The sequence below is a fragment of the Corvus hawaiiensis genome, chromosome 2 (assembly GCF_020740725.1).
Source record: "Corvus hawaiiensis isolate bCorHaw1 chromosome 2, bCorHaw1.pri.cur, whole genome shotgun sequence".
Lineage (NCBI taxonomy): Eukaryota > Metazoa > Chordata > Aves > Passeriformes > Corvidae > Corvus > Corvus hawaiiensis.
In genome coordinates this window covers 92,172,888-92,188,079 of record NC_063214.1, presented here as the reverse complement: position 1 = coordinate 92,188,079, position 15,192 = coordinate 92,172,888, and the positions used below count along the sequence as shown (strand labels likewise).

The 15,192-nt window shown below is 43.7% G+C and overlaps 1 protein-coding gene across 2 annotated transcripts in view; it reads left to right on the top strand.

Moving 5' to 3' along the window:
• Nucleotides 1–1,452: 1,452 nt before the first annotated feature.
• Nucleotides 1,453–15,192, top strand: part of AFF3 (AF4/FMR2 family member 3) — a 318,584-nt gene continuing 304,844 nt past the window's right edge. The window contains exon 1 of one of the 2 annotated variants that reach the window (XM_048325652.1): nt 1,453–1,726. In XM_048325652.1, the coding sequence (XP_048181609.1) occupies nt 1,674–1,726 (53 nt within the window). In that variant the 5' untranslated portion in view covers nt 1,453–1,673. The remainder of the gene's footprint in view (nt 1,727–15,192) is intronic. The other variant, XM_048325642.1, reaches the window with a different exon arrangement.

Below are 15,192 nucleotides of genomic sequence, written 5' to 3'. Positions count from 1 at the left end.
GTTACAGGAGCGAGCTCCCGTGTGTCACTCCAGGCTGAAGATGTGCCACATCCAGAGGGTCGGGGGACTTCTGGCAGTAGGAGGCAGCACCACCTTGGCTGTGCAAGGGAACAGAAGCAGCTGTGAAGTGGCTTGGGACTTTCAGATGACTTGCCGAAAGTGGCGTACAAACTGCAACGGGTTTTCAAACCTTTCCCTTGGAGTGTGCCTACGCTGCAGCCAAAGCTGCGCTGCAGCCTGTGCAGGGTTACCAACCCTAAATTAAATCAAGCTAACTCAGGAAGGAATAACACACAGTCACAAAACCAGACGAGAGGCCTGCATAAATACTTGAGCCTGAGCACTGCTCTGGGCTGCCAGGGTGTCATGCACGTCAGGGTGCCCTAGCCAGCTGCCAGCTGGGTTGGCTTGGTCTCCAAGAGCAGGGATCTCCCAGTGTGGGATCGCTCTGCAGATATTCGCGTTGGCGCTGTTGCATGAATAGCCCCCTCTTTTCATCACGGATTTTGCACATTTCTTCTCCCTGTCTGCGATGACATGGCACTTCTCTGGCAGCTACTCACTTCTTAGCTGAAAAGCTCAGTATTCTGGAAAGTATTTAATGTGTGTTAACCTCTCTTAATGTGATTCAGCAACTACAAATCAGAAGCGCCTGCCTCCCCTGGCTGGCCAGATATCACAAGCCGGTGCCTCACACAGGCTAGATGGACAGTGCGAGGCATCTTACTCGCTTTGGGTGGCAAATGCTGATGATTGGTACTTTTATTTTTAACCAGAAATCATTCCTTTTTAAAGGCTTCGTGCAATCCAGGGACTTTTAATCGGCTGTGAAGGTCTAGGTGTACATGTATGGACATGGAGACTTGCACAGGTGCAGTTTATCTAAGAAGGAATTGGTGCAAAAAGGCCTTAACGCCCACCAACCCCTGGGCAGTGGAGAGAGCCCCTGGGAGCACCCCGGGCTGCTGGCTCCAGAACGGAAAACCAGGGCCACGGCCCCGTCCCAAAATAAATGTCACGATTTCTCCCCAGTGTTTCTCTGCCAAACATCATGGTGCTTAACACGAGTGAGGTGCTGGTGAGCCGGGGTGCTATGGGCCACCCCAGGGTACCTGGCAAGGAGGAGGAGGAGGAGGAAAACGAAGAGGAGGAGGAAGAGAGCGGAAAAAACCCACCCCGAACCCAACTTCGGCGGGCCAAACCCCGCCACCGGGGTGCAAGTTTCCACCAACTCCCCCTGCCTGCGGGGCTCTGCCGCCCCCCCGCGCTGAGCGGGCGCTGCGCGGACGCGGGCGCTGCGTGCGCGGGGCGGGCGCCGCCTCGGCCGCGCTCCCGGCGGCGGGCGGGAGGGAGGAGGCGCGGGGGAGCGGGGCGGGAGCGGAGCGCGGGGGCGGCGGCGGCCGAGCCGAGCCCAGCCGAGCCCAGCCGCGCCGCGCCGCTCGCACACGAGCGGTGACACCGTGTGCTTTCTTTTGGGGGCAGGGTGCTCGCTTTTTTCCTAGGGGGAAGCGGGAGGAAGGTGGCCGTGGGGGTCCGTCCCCTCCCGCGCGTGTGCGGAGAGGGGCCGGCGGCGGCGCCGGGGGTGCTCCGCGCCCTCGCCCTGCCCGCGGTGCAGTTACGATGCGCCCCGGACGCCGTGTGGTTGCAGCGCGGCGGCGCTGACATCGCTCACCATGGACAGCTTCGACTTAGCTCTCCTTCAGGAGTGGGACCTGGACTCTCTATGGTAAGTGGTGCCTCTGCTTCCCCCAGGCGCGGGGACACAGGGGCTGCGGGGGATGTGCGATAACTGGGGGATGTGCAATAATTTGGAGTGGGTGTGCACTTACCTGGAGAGGTGCAGTAAATTTGGGGTGCAGTAATAGTGGGCGTGCAATAAGGGGGGTGCATTGGCTCGAAGGTGCAATAACTGGGGCAGCGGGTGCATTAGCAGAGGGTGCAGCCCAAAGAGGTGTCTCCTCTGCCACTTGCTCTCCCAGCATTGCTGGCTCGGCAGGGGCAGAGGGACGGGTGCCCCCCTCCCCTGACTGCCAGGGTGGATCCGGGAGGTGAGTGTGGTGTTTGACTGGAGGAGTCACCTGCACTCATCCCTCCGCCCCCCCCTCCCCCCCCGCTCTCACTCCCCCAATGGTCTTGTACCCTTGTGCTCACCCACCTCTGGTACCTCGGGTTGGACTCCCGTAGCTCATCCCCCATCCTTCCTGTACGCCCCTTTCACCTCCTACCCCCACCTTCGCTCCGCAACTCCCTCCCGGGCCGTCTTTATTGCGCCCCCCCCGTTGCATGCCCTTGACCTCCCCCTGCGCACCCCCGTCCCCGCCCGCCCCGGCGGCGGGTGCGGGGCTGCCAGGGAGGAGGGGAAACAATTTCTAGAAATGTCATTAGCGGCTGGAGGTGGGAAGCGCTGCCCTCCCCCCTGCACCACCCTCCCCAGGCTGCTGCCTCTGCCAAGTCCCGGAGTTTGCTGCGGGAGTCACGCTGCCCCCGGGCGGCCGCCGCTCCCCGCCGCCGGCCCGGGGCGGCGGGCCCCCGCCGGTCCCACTGGGGTCCGCAGGGTGGGGAGGATGCGCTCCGCTCCCCGCCAGAACCCCCCGGTGTGCGGGGAAGCGCCCCCGGGCCGCGCCGGGACGCGGGGGGGATGCCGCGGAGCCCGGCGCGCAGCCCCGGGCCCGCCGTGCCCGCCTTCCCCAGCGGGGCGCCGGGCGGGGTGCGCTCCAGCGCGGGTGCGCTCCGCCCGCCGGGTCGCGAGTGCGGGGAGCTGAGGTTACTTTTGCCTGGCATCAGTTACCGGTGTGCGTTTTGTTTCAAACCGTGTTAGGTGACCTATGGCTTCTGTCAGTAGGGCGCGCGTTCGACAGCGCCGGCTTATCTCCTCGGTGGCAGGTGTAGCAAAATAAGCTGGACCAGCGAGTCCCGTTAGTTGAGCCGCTTCTCACAAAAGACCTCAAGATGATGAGAACAGCTTGCGCTGCATAATGTGGATGCTTATAAATGCATACACTGATAACATCGAGCCCAATAAAACTTTTACATTGCTGTGGGAACTTTAAAGAGCACATATAATACAAAATTAGTTATTACCCCATAAAAGTTTTTAATTATAGTGTTTCTGCCTGTGACACAAGTTAAGGCTATGCCCTCGTTTCAATTATAAATACCAATATTCAGTTTATATCCAAACCATAACATTTATCTCTGGCCTGATTTTAAGTTTACAGTCCATATGCACGGTTTTACAATTAAATTACATGTTTTTTCTATTAAACAAGAGTGGGAGAAATAATACTTTTACACATTTAAATGCTTTTCCCTTTCTCCTTGAATGAAGACAAACTTTGGGCGAATTTTCTTTTTCAGCAAAAGTGGGCTGTCCATTGCTCTGTTCTCCGAGCTGGCTATTTGAGGTAATAATGATTGAAAAAACTAACACTGTAACTCTCGGACATTAGGGATCTAGGCTGTGTCTGGCCATTGCTTCTTCTCATAACCTTTTTAGCACGCTTTTGGCTGTTGTGGAGCCACTTTCAAATGACTGTGGTTGCTGTAAAACTCTTGTACAGGTTGAAAAAAACATCAACTGTTTTCCAGCTGAATTACCTGCTTAAAAATATCTGCGTTCGCCTTATATGCAATCTTGTGGTTTCATAGCTCTTGTTACTTGTTTTCCTCTACAGCTGTTGCAGTTTAGGTGAGTTCATCAGAAGGGCTCCAAAAAGCACATTAAAAGCCATTGCATAGTGGCAGGCCTGCATTCGTTGCTAAACTTTCCCCCGTGTAGGGGTTGAACCCCACAAATGCCCAGAGCAGTGCCTAGTGAGGGGAGCAAGAGGGTTGCAGGTGTTTGCTGTTGTGCCCAGGTCCTTTTGGGGCACTAAGTTTTGCTGAGAAGCTTGAGCTTCGAGTATCAGAGCATGGGCTGAAAGTTTACAATGAAGCAGCTGTTTGACAAGTGGTTCAGAATAGTCAGTTTTGAAAAGTCGTGCAAGCAGTAATAAATAAAAACTTACTTTGGCTTAGTGAAAGCTTCCAAAGTCTGTTGTGAAGGTCAGCAGTGCCTTGGGGCCCTGGGTCAGTCTCCCATTTGCAGGCAGGGTGTCTGTTGCTTGCTGCCCTCCTGCCGTCCTGCCTGCTCACCAAGGGGCAAGTTATGGATGTTCTCAAGAAACCTGGCGTGAACTCTGTACTAAACTGACAAAAACAAAGCTGGTATGGTAATGTTCAGCTATGAAGACTTATGAGAATGCCTTCAAAGTTGTGCAGTTGTTGCCAAAAAGGGAAATAAAATACACCACATAGATAGGAAGTGCTTCATGTCAAAGAGCAACACTTAAAGAGACTTAATTTTCTCTGCAGCAAGAATGAATGTTGTCCTTTATTCTTTTGAATGTAGCCATAATGGCAATTTGCGCACTTAATTTATGACTGAAAATCCACTTTTTGAAGTATTTGGTGAACATTTTGCTTAGAAGTGCAGTAATTAAATATTAATGTGCTGTTCTAAAGTGCTTTTTTTTTTTTAGTTTGAGAAGTTCTTGGAAAATCAAAAGGGTTTTCCAAATGAACAGAGGCATGCTAATCAATTCTCATCGATTGTTACTATTACACTATTAATGAATTTTCTTTCCAATTAATATATGCCATGTCTTTTGCTTTGCTGTAATATAGAAAATGTAATGATACATCATGTAGTGACTATAAGACAGTGTTTAGCTAGTAAACTGCAATGGTAGAATATTGTAAGCTGTTTTCTACTAAACAGCAGTTTTTCCAGGTTGTATAGATGCCAATAACACTTCTGCTTCCCAGAAAACTACTATAATTCAAATAGTGAAAGCTGAGCACAAACTCAAAATAGGAATTTTAAGAAAACATACCGATCTGTGGCATAAACAAAACTTGTGCCCATTTGGTAAGCTTTTTCTGGAACATTTTAGTGTGATCAGCCCAGCTTAACTCAAGGTGCTATTACTGCTGACTAATAGAGTTATCCTGGACACAGGGCACTAACAACTTCAAACCACAGCCCCGTCTCCTGTTTTTCTTTCTCCATGCATTTATTTGTGTGCTACATGTGTAGTTTTACTTGTCCAGACTCAAGGTTGTGGATTCTCTGGTGCGTTACAGGTTTACATTTGTTTACACTGGACAAAAAGAGATGGAAAATCTCAGTTGGAGGTGTTTTATATGCCTGCTGTACATCAGTAAACATACTATATATGATGGAAAGCAGCAAATGAACAGACCAAAGGACCTAATCAGTGTGCCCGGACTAGTTCTGCATTACAGCCATTTGTGTTGTTATTTTCTTTATTTCACAAATCAAGATAAAAATTCAGCCAGGTCCTTAACTCTGTTCTTAGGTTTAGGCACAGCAATAGCCCCAGTGAAGACCAGCTAGTAAAGGCTCTCCTCACGTGCTGATGTAAGATACATGCGTAGGCAGAGTTATTCCCCATTCATTGAAAGCAATTAGCAGATTTATTAAAGCACTTACTGAGTTGTACCAAACAAGAAAATAATTTTGAATGTAAGATGTTTGTTAGCCACAAACAAAACAGTGTTTGTTTAGGTAAAAGAAGCCAAGTAAGTAATTGGTTTATTTGGTAGTTATCTGATACTTCTGTGCGTTTTGAGTTAACATAATTTTTGTAGGGGTTGGATAGTCCTGTAAAAAATGTACAGCTGTTTAGCTTCCAAGCTGAGATCAATATCAAATGCCACAGTATAAGATGGCCCAGTGTGTTTTACAGACCGTGTATTGAATTATTAGTTCATTTGCTATCTTTGGGTCTGTTCCTGCTCCATTTGAAGTCAATGAGAGTTTTGTTTGGAAGTTGCTATTAACAAAAAGTGGTCAGACATCCAGCAGTCTTATAAATGAACCTTTTGTAACTTCTTGATTCCAGGTTGCCTGGCTTTTAGTCACTACATTTTATATTTGTGTAAGGCAAGATATTTTTTCCTTATGTTGCATGGTGTTTACTGGAGACAGTTTTAAAAAGCTAATTCTACACATGCTTCTTCAGTCAAAGTAGAAGATCATGATGTTTATTTTCAGATAACAGTAAGCTACTTTGGGGTGAGAGGGGTCACTCCAGCCATTTTCTCAGTATGGTAACAGGCTGGACCAGCTTGGCCTTTTCACTGAAAATGCTAAGCAATAATACCTCCTTCTCACAAAAAGAAAAATCAAGTTAGTGCCTTCTTTTATCTCACGTCTCCTTTACAACTCTACTCCAGCCTGTGTCTTGGACTTTGCCCCTTATTTCTTTCTTTTTTTGCTCTTGCTTCTTTTCAACCAGTAATGCTTGAAATCATCTTCATCTCTTTATTTCTCTCTCTGTAGTGTTTCCTATTCTCCCTTCCTCCCAGTGTCAACTCACAGTTACCACCTATCCCTCACTGAGCTCCCATCTAAAAATTTGCTCTTTCTGTGATGATTATAAGTTGTGAGCAAACAACAGACAAGTAATAACTATAGACTGTTCCCTTCTCCTGCTTTCATAGCATGTTCTCTCTTACTGATGCTTGTTTTTTAGGCTGGGAGCCCTTTGGGTCAGGAACTGCTTTTATTGTTTGAGCTTTTTTTTCTTACAGCACTGAACAAATTATATGCACTAAAACATTATAAATAATAAGAGGAGGAAGCTTTTCATGGTCATAATACTTTATAAACATCAGCTGAATAATAATATTTTAAAAACACGTCTGTTGTGCCGTGTGAGTGCTCATTTGCTGGATGTAATATACCACATCCTCCTCATTTGAGTCTCCTCTGAGTCCAGAGGCTTTGCCAGTTTACATCAGATGAGAATCTGGACTATCATCTCTAATTCACTGTACTTAGTAGTTGTTTGTTTGTTTGTTTTTTTTTTTTTAAAGAATAGTTAGTTTTTTAAACTTCTGGTTTGTTTTTGTCTAATAAGTAAAATTCTGTTATACCAGTAGGACAGTGGATGTGCTTTCATCTGTCTCCCTGAGAACTGTTTGAGTACCCATGCCCAACTGTGTGATGCAAGAGGTGAACAGCCCTTTGGGCTTTCATTCTGATGCTCAGACCTGTAGATTTGTGCTCCTCTGGGAATGTATTCATCAAAAGTTGAGGCAAAACCCTTACTAGGTTGTAGTTGAATGGTTCAGAAGAGGGCATGAGATGTAGGCAGCATTTACCATTCTTTGTGAATATTTTGAGGAAAATACTATGTTTCTTAAAACCAGTGGATGAGAAATATGGGCCATTAAAAAAAGCATACCAAAAAATACTGGCTGTGGGAACATCTTGTCATCCATACATTAGCAATAATTTCATACTCGACTCCACGACACTGTCATTAAAGAAAGCAACTGTTTAATTACAGGGGTTTCTAATGTCATATAACAAATTAATCCATTTGCCTCATATTTATGACTAGGAAATGACAAAGCATGGATAAAAAGAGAGATACCTTACAGTCTGGTTATAACTTTTGTAACAGTAGGAGTAATAAAGTAAAATCTGTAGAAATGAAGAAACACTGGTATCACGTACAGCTAGAAATCAGGGAGGTGAAGTTCTGTCCGACGTGTTGTCTCATCTGACAGACTGATCAGGTTGTAACTGTGAAGTGGCCCCATCACGAAATGAGATTTCAAAAGGATGGTATTTTTTAGGAAACCCATGGAAACTTTCTTTGTATATGGGCTGGTTAGCTGTAAGGCTAATTCCAGGGGAAAACCACAGGTTCATTGTGAAAAACTGAAGTAGGAAAAGGGAAAGCTGTGACCAACCTTTCTTGGTTTTGAACAGAACTAGCTCTTTGTAAACCCTGCCCTACTGGGGAGTAGGAATTTCCATTTTGGTGCTGCTGCTGGCGACTGGATTCGCTGTCTGACTGCTCCCAGAGAGCCCACTGGTCCCTGCTCTGGCCAAATCCACTGGGTTCACATCATTACCAGCAGGGCTACTCGTCTGTCTCTTAAAATCAGTATTAAGACACTGATTGTACTTGCTGGTTCTGCCTAGGACCCCAGGAGAGCAAATAATGCATACTTGTAGTTGAATACTCAGGTAATAATCTACATAATTTCCAAATAATTTGTGGGTAACTACAAATTTATACTTAGGAGAAAGAGTGAATGAACTGTAGTGACAGTTAAATGAACGTAATGACAATTATTAATATTCTGTGCTAAACGTTTTCTGAATCTTTTCAAAGGTACATGTGCATAACTTGTGTTCCTCTCTTACGACTTGATATCTCAACTTTCCTAGTACCTTAAGCAAACAAAAAATAGTGTTAGTGACTTAAGACAACTGCATTTTATCCTCTTAGGAAGATGTAAACCTGAATGCATGTACCAAGGACCTGGATACAGATGTATCTTGGGAAATATGACAGTAGAAATGCCATTTAAACTTATCCTCAGAGACCCTTTATGTATTTCCTAAAAAATAAATTAGTTCCAATGCAGCAGTAGTGGTCTCAGCAGGCAGGAAACACTTAAAATTATGCAGAAGGGACCAGAAATCTTTGCTAAGAAGCTTTTTGTTGCTATGTTTTGTTTCTCAATAAAGATGATCCACAACTGTAAGTACTTAAAACTAAAAACAAGAGGGTTGTATCTGACAAAGCTGCACGACTTCTTAATGTAGCCGAGTCTTTCTGTGTGGTTGTTTTCACATGTTTTGGACCAAAGAAAGAGTCCTTTGTGGCTCAGCCTGGTTTGACTACATGGCAGGAGTGTACAAATAGAGGATGAAGGTGGTGTCCTCTTACACTGAGTATGTTTTGATTGCTTTGAGCTGTGATTACTTCTTACTGCACATACCACTTTTGAAATCTGTTAGGGAGAAACTCATGGCTTCCCTAGCTCGTGCATTACCATAATGGTGCAGTCTAGATGCCCGGTATTATGATGACCTATGGTGGTAAGAAAAACGCAAATATGACAGACAGATGGATGAGGAGGAAAGAACATTGGTGAAGTATGTGTTTGCAGAGTTTGGATTCAAAAGCCACCCTGACAGTGGTCTCTCTCCAACTATACATCTCCCTGTTTCTATCCTTGCCTTCTTTGTCTTGGTCACTGTGAAGGTTTTGGGTGCATGGCTGCATGTTCTCATGCATGGGTGTTGGCAGATGTCCTAAACCTCCTCTGGGGGGATGCTAGCTTTTTTTCGGATGATGCTAAATGATGTCTACACCCTAGTGATGTACCAAGAGAAAATTGATTCCTTCTGTCATTGACCACTTGTGATTGGCCAGAAGGGTTCATCTCTCAGGTCTGTCGATTTTAGGAGAGAATGATGCCACTTTAATGTTTTTGTGATCTTTTGCTTTAGAACAGCAAGTGTGGTAGATGGCTGAACCTTAGCCTAGAAAAAAATTAACAGACTGAGTTGACAGAGACTCTGGAGAAGATAATTACATTGATATGCATCCAATAGAAGACACATTTTTATATTTTTTTGTTTCTGACATAGGGAGGGAACTTGTCATGTCATCAACTGTTTTTAAAGGACAAAGTAACAATAAAAGCTAAGCATGCACTTCTTCATTTGTGTTTGGCAAAGAGAGTGTAACATTTTCTCCAGGATGATGACCTTGAATTAACTAAATGTCTCCAGTTTAAAGAGTAAATTAATGTCACAATGTGCTTTATTTGTGGTTAGGCCTGAAGACTGTTAGGAATTTCTTAATACAAAAGGTGTTTGTGTGCTAGTCCATTTACCCAGACTCCCTGCAAGAAAACCACCATGATCCCAACTGCTCTGAATTTTGTCACCACATTGCCTTGCATGTTTGTGTACACCAGCGTGTTTGCAGCTTGTGGAGCTCTGCCTTTCAGAGTGTATCACAGAATCACAAAATGGCTTGCGTTGGGAGGGACCTTAAAGATTATTTAGTGCCAGCCCCCTGCCTTGGACAGGGACACCTTCCACTAGACCAGGTTGCTCAGAGCCCCATCCAACCTGGCCTTGAACACTGCCAGGACAGGGCATCCACAGCTTCTCTGGGCAACCTTTTCCAGTGTCTCAGCACCCTCACAATAAAGAATTTCTTCCTAATATCTAATCTAAACCCACCTACTTTCAGTTTGAAGCCATTCCTCCTTGTCCTATCACTACATGCCCTTGTAATAAGACTCTCCCCAGCTTTCCTGTTAGTCCCCGTTAGGTCTTGGAAGGTGCTCAAAAGTCTCCCCTGAGACTTCTTCTTTCCTTTTTCTAAGGAGTGAATCCCATTCAAAATCCAGTCACACTCTTAACATAAAAGGGGCAAGGATTTTGGTTTGATTTGGTCGGCTTTTTTGGAAACTGCCACTGGCTACAAAAATCTGTTCAAAACCCATAGCACTGGTAGCAAAAATCTGTGTATTACCAGTATACGTGGTAATGTATACCTGTTAGTGTATCCCTGGCCATTCAGTAGAGATGATTCTGCAATGTCTGAAGTGAAATGGTGTTGAGATAACCCAAACAGAGGAAAGCACAGATAAATGCTTTTGCTGTTGGAGCTGAACTGACTTTTGTAGATCCAAGCAAACTATCTCTTTATGACACTCTTCAAGCCTTCACACTTCACAAGAACTTGCCAACTTGGGTGCATGGCTGCATGAACATGATTACATAGCAAGTGGTATAAATGCAACCTTTTTTTTGTTGTTGTTCTTAGAAGTATATAAGTAGCAGTATCTTGAACTAATTACAGCTGATGTAAAGCACATTTAAGGAAACCCATTAGCAAAGAATTAGAACTAGAGCAGATTAGCTATTCTTTAATGGCCTTGACTGTAGATCTTTTGATGCCTTGGTAGCTTTTCTAACACTCCTTGCTCATCTGTCTTTACCAAATGACTGAGAAGCTTCTTTCAAGTCACAGTCTGGTTGTAATGTGAAAAATTCGCTGTTTTCTGCTGAAGAAATTACTACCTGGAAAAGTAAATTCTGTGGAGTTCTGTACTGTATTTGTTGTTGAGATTTAAAGCATTTTGGTGCTCAATGTGTCTGTATAATAGAATGAGCAATCCCTAATATGCTTCCTTGGAGTTATTAATTATTTACTTTCTTGAAATACAGATCATAGACAATTTTACATGACTTCCCTTCGTACAGACTTTCTTGTCTCTCTCTTTATTTTTGTATGCTTTGCAAATGCCTATAAATTCATTTTCACTGAAAGGGGAAATAAGTAATTTAGATGATTGCACCTGCTTCATAATTAATTAATTTCAATTTAAAATAATCAAGTAGTGCCCATCCATTGTTCTGTGTGCTTTTCTGAGGCATTAAGATTCACAATATCAAAATAAGTTCCAGATGGAAGTGCATACTTTATAATCAGAGAAAAAATACCTGGTTTTGTCAAAAACCTGTAGAGTCCTGCCCTGATCAAAACAGAAAGTGTTATGCTTAAGCATATTTTTCAAGTTTTAAGCCATTGCTTTAGGAATCACTTAAAAGTTCCAATTTGAAAAGTTTTATAGGGTAATAACTTATAAACAGAACTACGGAGTAAGAGAAACAGTGATGTATGAGTATATATTAGTTTCCTCAAATACTCCTGGCATCTGTTAAAATGTAACACGTAGCAAGGCTTAGCACGTTTTCCCCTTTTTGGCACTCTTCTGTGATAAAGGGAAATATTTGCAATGATAAATCATCTCTTTGCTAATAATCAATAAATAACACAGTCTCCTGATAAAAAATTCATGGTAAAATGAAATAAAAAATTTTGAGCAGAAGGAAAAACAGTTGAAATGGTGCACTGAGAAAGTCAGTATGTTCTTACACTTAAATAAATCCTAGGGTTAATGGAAGAACTTTTAATGTGGCAGTTTGCTATAGGAATAAAAAATCTTTTTGGAACATGAAAGACTCTTATGTAAGAGGTTTACATTATGTAAATGTTAGTGTTATTGGCAATAGCCCATTATAAAGGAAAACTTTATATTCAGAAAAGCATTTGCAAATAATGGGATAGATACAGCAATCTCTAGTCCTCACTTGGACAACTTTCTCTTTGAAGTCAATGGAAGTTTTGCCTGAATAAAGTGGAAGGAATTAGCCCATTCATTATTATCTGAATTACATCAAGAGCTGACTGCTAAACAATAAAAGCATGATTCATAACATAACGGCTTCACTTAATTCTTTTGTAGTCTTAATATATCTCATTATATGGTACTTCTGTTCTTTCCTCTCTGTGCAGTATTCAAATTAAGAACAACCACCTTTACATAACTGATGGTTCGACATGTTTTGCTGCCTTAGCAAGATCAAAGGGTTTTATATACCCTTTTTGGATAGATATCAAGAATGGGGTGATCCATCTCTTCAGTAACCATGAAGCACAGTGTAAATATCTCAAGGTACCCAATTAGACACAAGTGGTTTGCCAGATGCTGAGAGCATCACCAGTTGTCAGGAGATCCCCAAATCTGTGGGACAGTCCAGAATTTATTAGGGATTAGTGGTGGTTCGAGTTGTCACTCCACTGATTTGTGGTCATTCAGCTGTGCCCTGTCACAAGCAGCCTGCATGATATGTGGAGATAAGGTTCAAGTGAAAGCTACTTCGTCTTGCCCCCCAGGCACATTTGGGTGGGAAGGAGGCAGGGATGGATAGACACTGGTGTTTGGGTTCCTCTCTTGTGAGCAGAGAGGAATGTGATTTAGAATAAGTGAAATAGAAAAATTAGAAGGGCATAAGAGAAGCAGACTGAAGAGAACAGCCCAAGAAAAGAGAACCCCAAAAGGCTTTATTACAAAGCTGGAGTTAACCTGTTAACCCCTCGCCAGGAAGCCATCTGCAGCCTTCAGGGTTTAAGAATTCTTTTTATCTAGAGATGTAATTGACACAAGATGTGTAACAGCTGCAAGATGTCAGGTTTGTCAAAGTAACTAGAAAAATGAGTTCTATGACACACAGCAAAGTAACGTATAGCTAAAAAAAGAAAAGGAATAAATTATCATAAGGGTTAAAAAGAGGAAGAAAAATAGTCAAATAATGAAAGTTGCAATTAATTCTGGAGCACTGATGATTTGAAACTAAAGTACAATGAAGGTTTCCAAGAAGAGTCGACATCCTAACTATTTACCCCAGTAGAAATAATAGTGAAACTCCTCATGTTCCTGTCATAACCATACTTCTCTGAGGGGCTGGAATGGCTACTGCTCTGCATTGACTCCATACTAGGGTGGGTGCTGTATTATTTTACCCTTCTGCCTGTAGCTGTTGTTATTCAGGTGCATTACCATTGCACTTTGCATCCGCATAGGGACCCAGATTTGCTGTAATAAGAGCTGTTGAGACTTGGGACAAACAGCCGGTTGCAGTACCAAAAACTTTGTAAACAAAGTGAAAAACAGAGGAAAATTATGGATAAAGGCAAAACTGGTCAGAAAGGAAAGACTGGAGTATTTTAATAATCCGAATAAAGAGCAGTTGCAGCAGACCACCAGCCTGACAGTGCTGCCAAATCCATGAGTGTGAGCATGATATGAAAACTGAGAACTTTCTTTTTAAGAACCTCAGAAGGAATAATGAAGTGATTTTGGGCATGTTTATGAGGACTCCTCCCAAGCATGAGTGACAGCACAGGAATACCCTGAAGGGATTAGTTGGAAACTTGGAGAGCCTTAACGGGTCAAGAGAAGACTAGAGAACTTTATTGTAATAGCTTTTGGTAATGACTTTTCATGATGATGGCGATAGCCACAAAGGGCATTCATGGTGAGGAAAGTGGGAAACAGTGAAGAAAAGGGGCTCATAGTCAAAGCACCCCTCCTGGGAAATGCTGTTTGCTGTGGCATCTCACCTGGAGCTGGCTCTCATCTGTGAAATCCAGTTGTGCAAACTAAGGCATTTATAGCAGCAGAAAAATGCCCTTGCCCAAAGAAGTCAGTAGATGGGTCTCAGTAACCCATTATAGTTTAGAGCTCCCATAATCCCAATGTGTTAAAGGTCTGATACTGAAATGCTGGTAACTGTTGGGTATTCTGTAAGGCACTCCAACACCTCATCAGACTACACGTGGCACCAATAGGAACTAATTAAATATACCTATTATAGTACTGCTATGGAGTACTGCTACAGTACTGCTGCTTTGGATCAGAGTGAGTCTTGGAACACCGACCTGGATGCCACTCAGATACACCCAATTCCCACTTTCAGGAATTACTTGGAAATGTACCTCTTACTGAAAGCCTTAAAGAAAATTGAATTCTTGATTTTTTGAGCAAATATGTAACTCATGTGTTCTCCTTTGCTCAACTCACATTCACATGCCAAAACAACAAATAAAATTTCAGAGTTGCTTGTATTGTAATTTGGTTGGCAGAAGAAAAGTCATCTATTAAAGCTGAAGTCATCATAACTCATTAGGTGCTAATGTATCTGCTGTGTGGTAGAGAAGCAGGCCAGTTCTGTTGAAACGCTGCTGGTTCGCCCTCATCCGCTCACAGTCGTCTCTGGAGGATTGGGAAGTATAAACAAGTTTTCTAACAATACGCGCTAAGAGTACGCTAAAGTAGCTGCATTGACTTTATCCCAGCAGTCTGTCTGCAGGCGAGTACGGAACCAAAGCGAATGCAGAAGTTTGAGAATGGTTCCTGTATTTCCTCCTAGGAAGTCTCAGGAGAAAAGGTGATTGTGTGTGCTCACAGATGTCCTGGGTACATGCAGTAAATCCAACACTTTCTGAACATGCTGCTGGCCTTGCTGCACCTGGTAATAAACCCTGGCAATAAATCAGGTGATCTGCACATGCATAATAAATCCGATGCACCTGAATGCCGGCATGCAGGATGGACATGCTGTGCACAAACTGGCTGTTTTCCAGGTCTTCTGGATGTCAGCTTTCCACTGTGACTGGCTTGCCTGGGAGTTCTGGCAAAACTGCTGACATTCTCTTTTTATATCAGTGTTTCCAGGGCACGTCCAGGGGGAGGGGGATGTATGGGGGGTACTGAAGCTTGAGCATAATTTTTCAGTGTGCCTGTACTCTTTCAAGCTATGATACAACCCTGAAAATATAAGCAATCATATACCTGTAAAGGTACTCTTTCTGTCACCATAGGTATTTTTTGAAAATAATGCCCCAATTTCTTACAAGTTCAGATCTGTTCTCCAGTTTCTTTACATTAAGATTTTGTGTGTTATCAAGTGAATGTTCTTAATCAGCATCCTGAGTACCCTCTCAGTATTTTTAT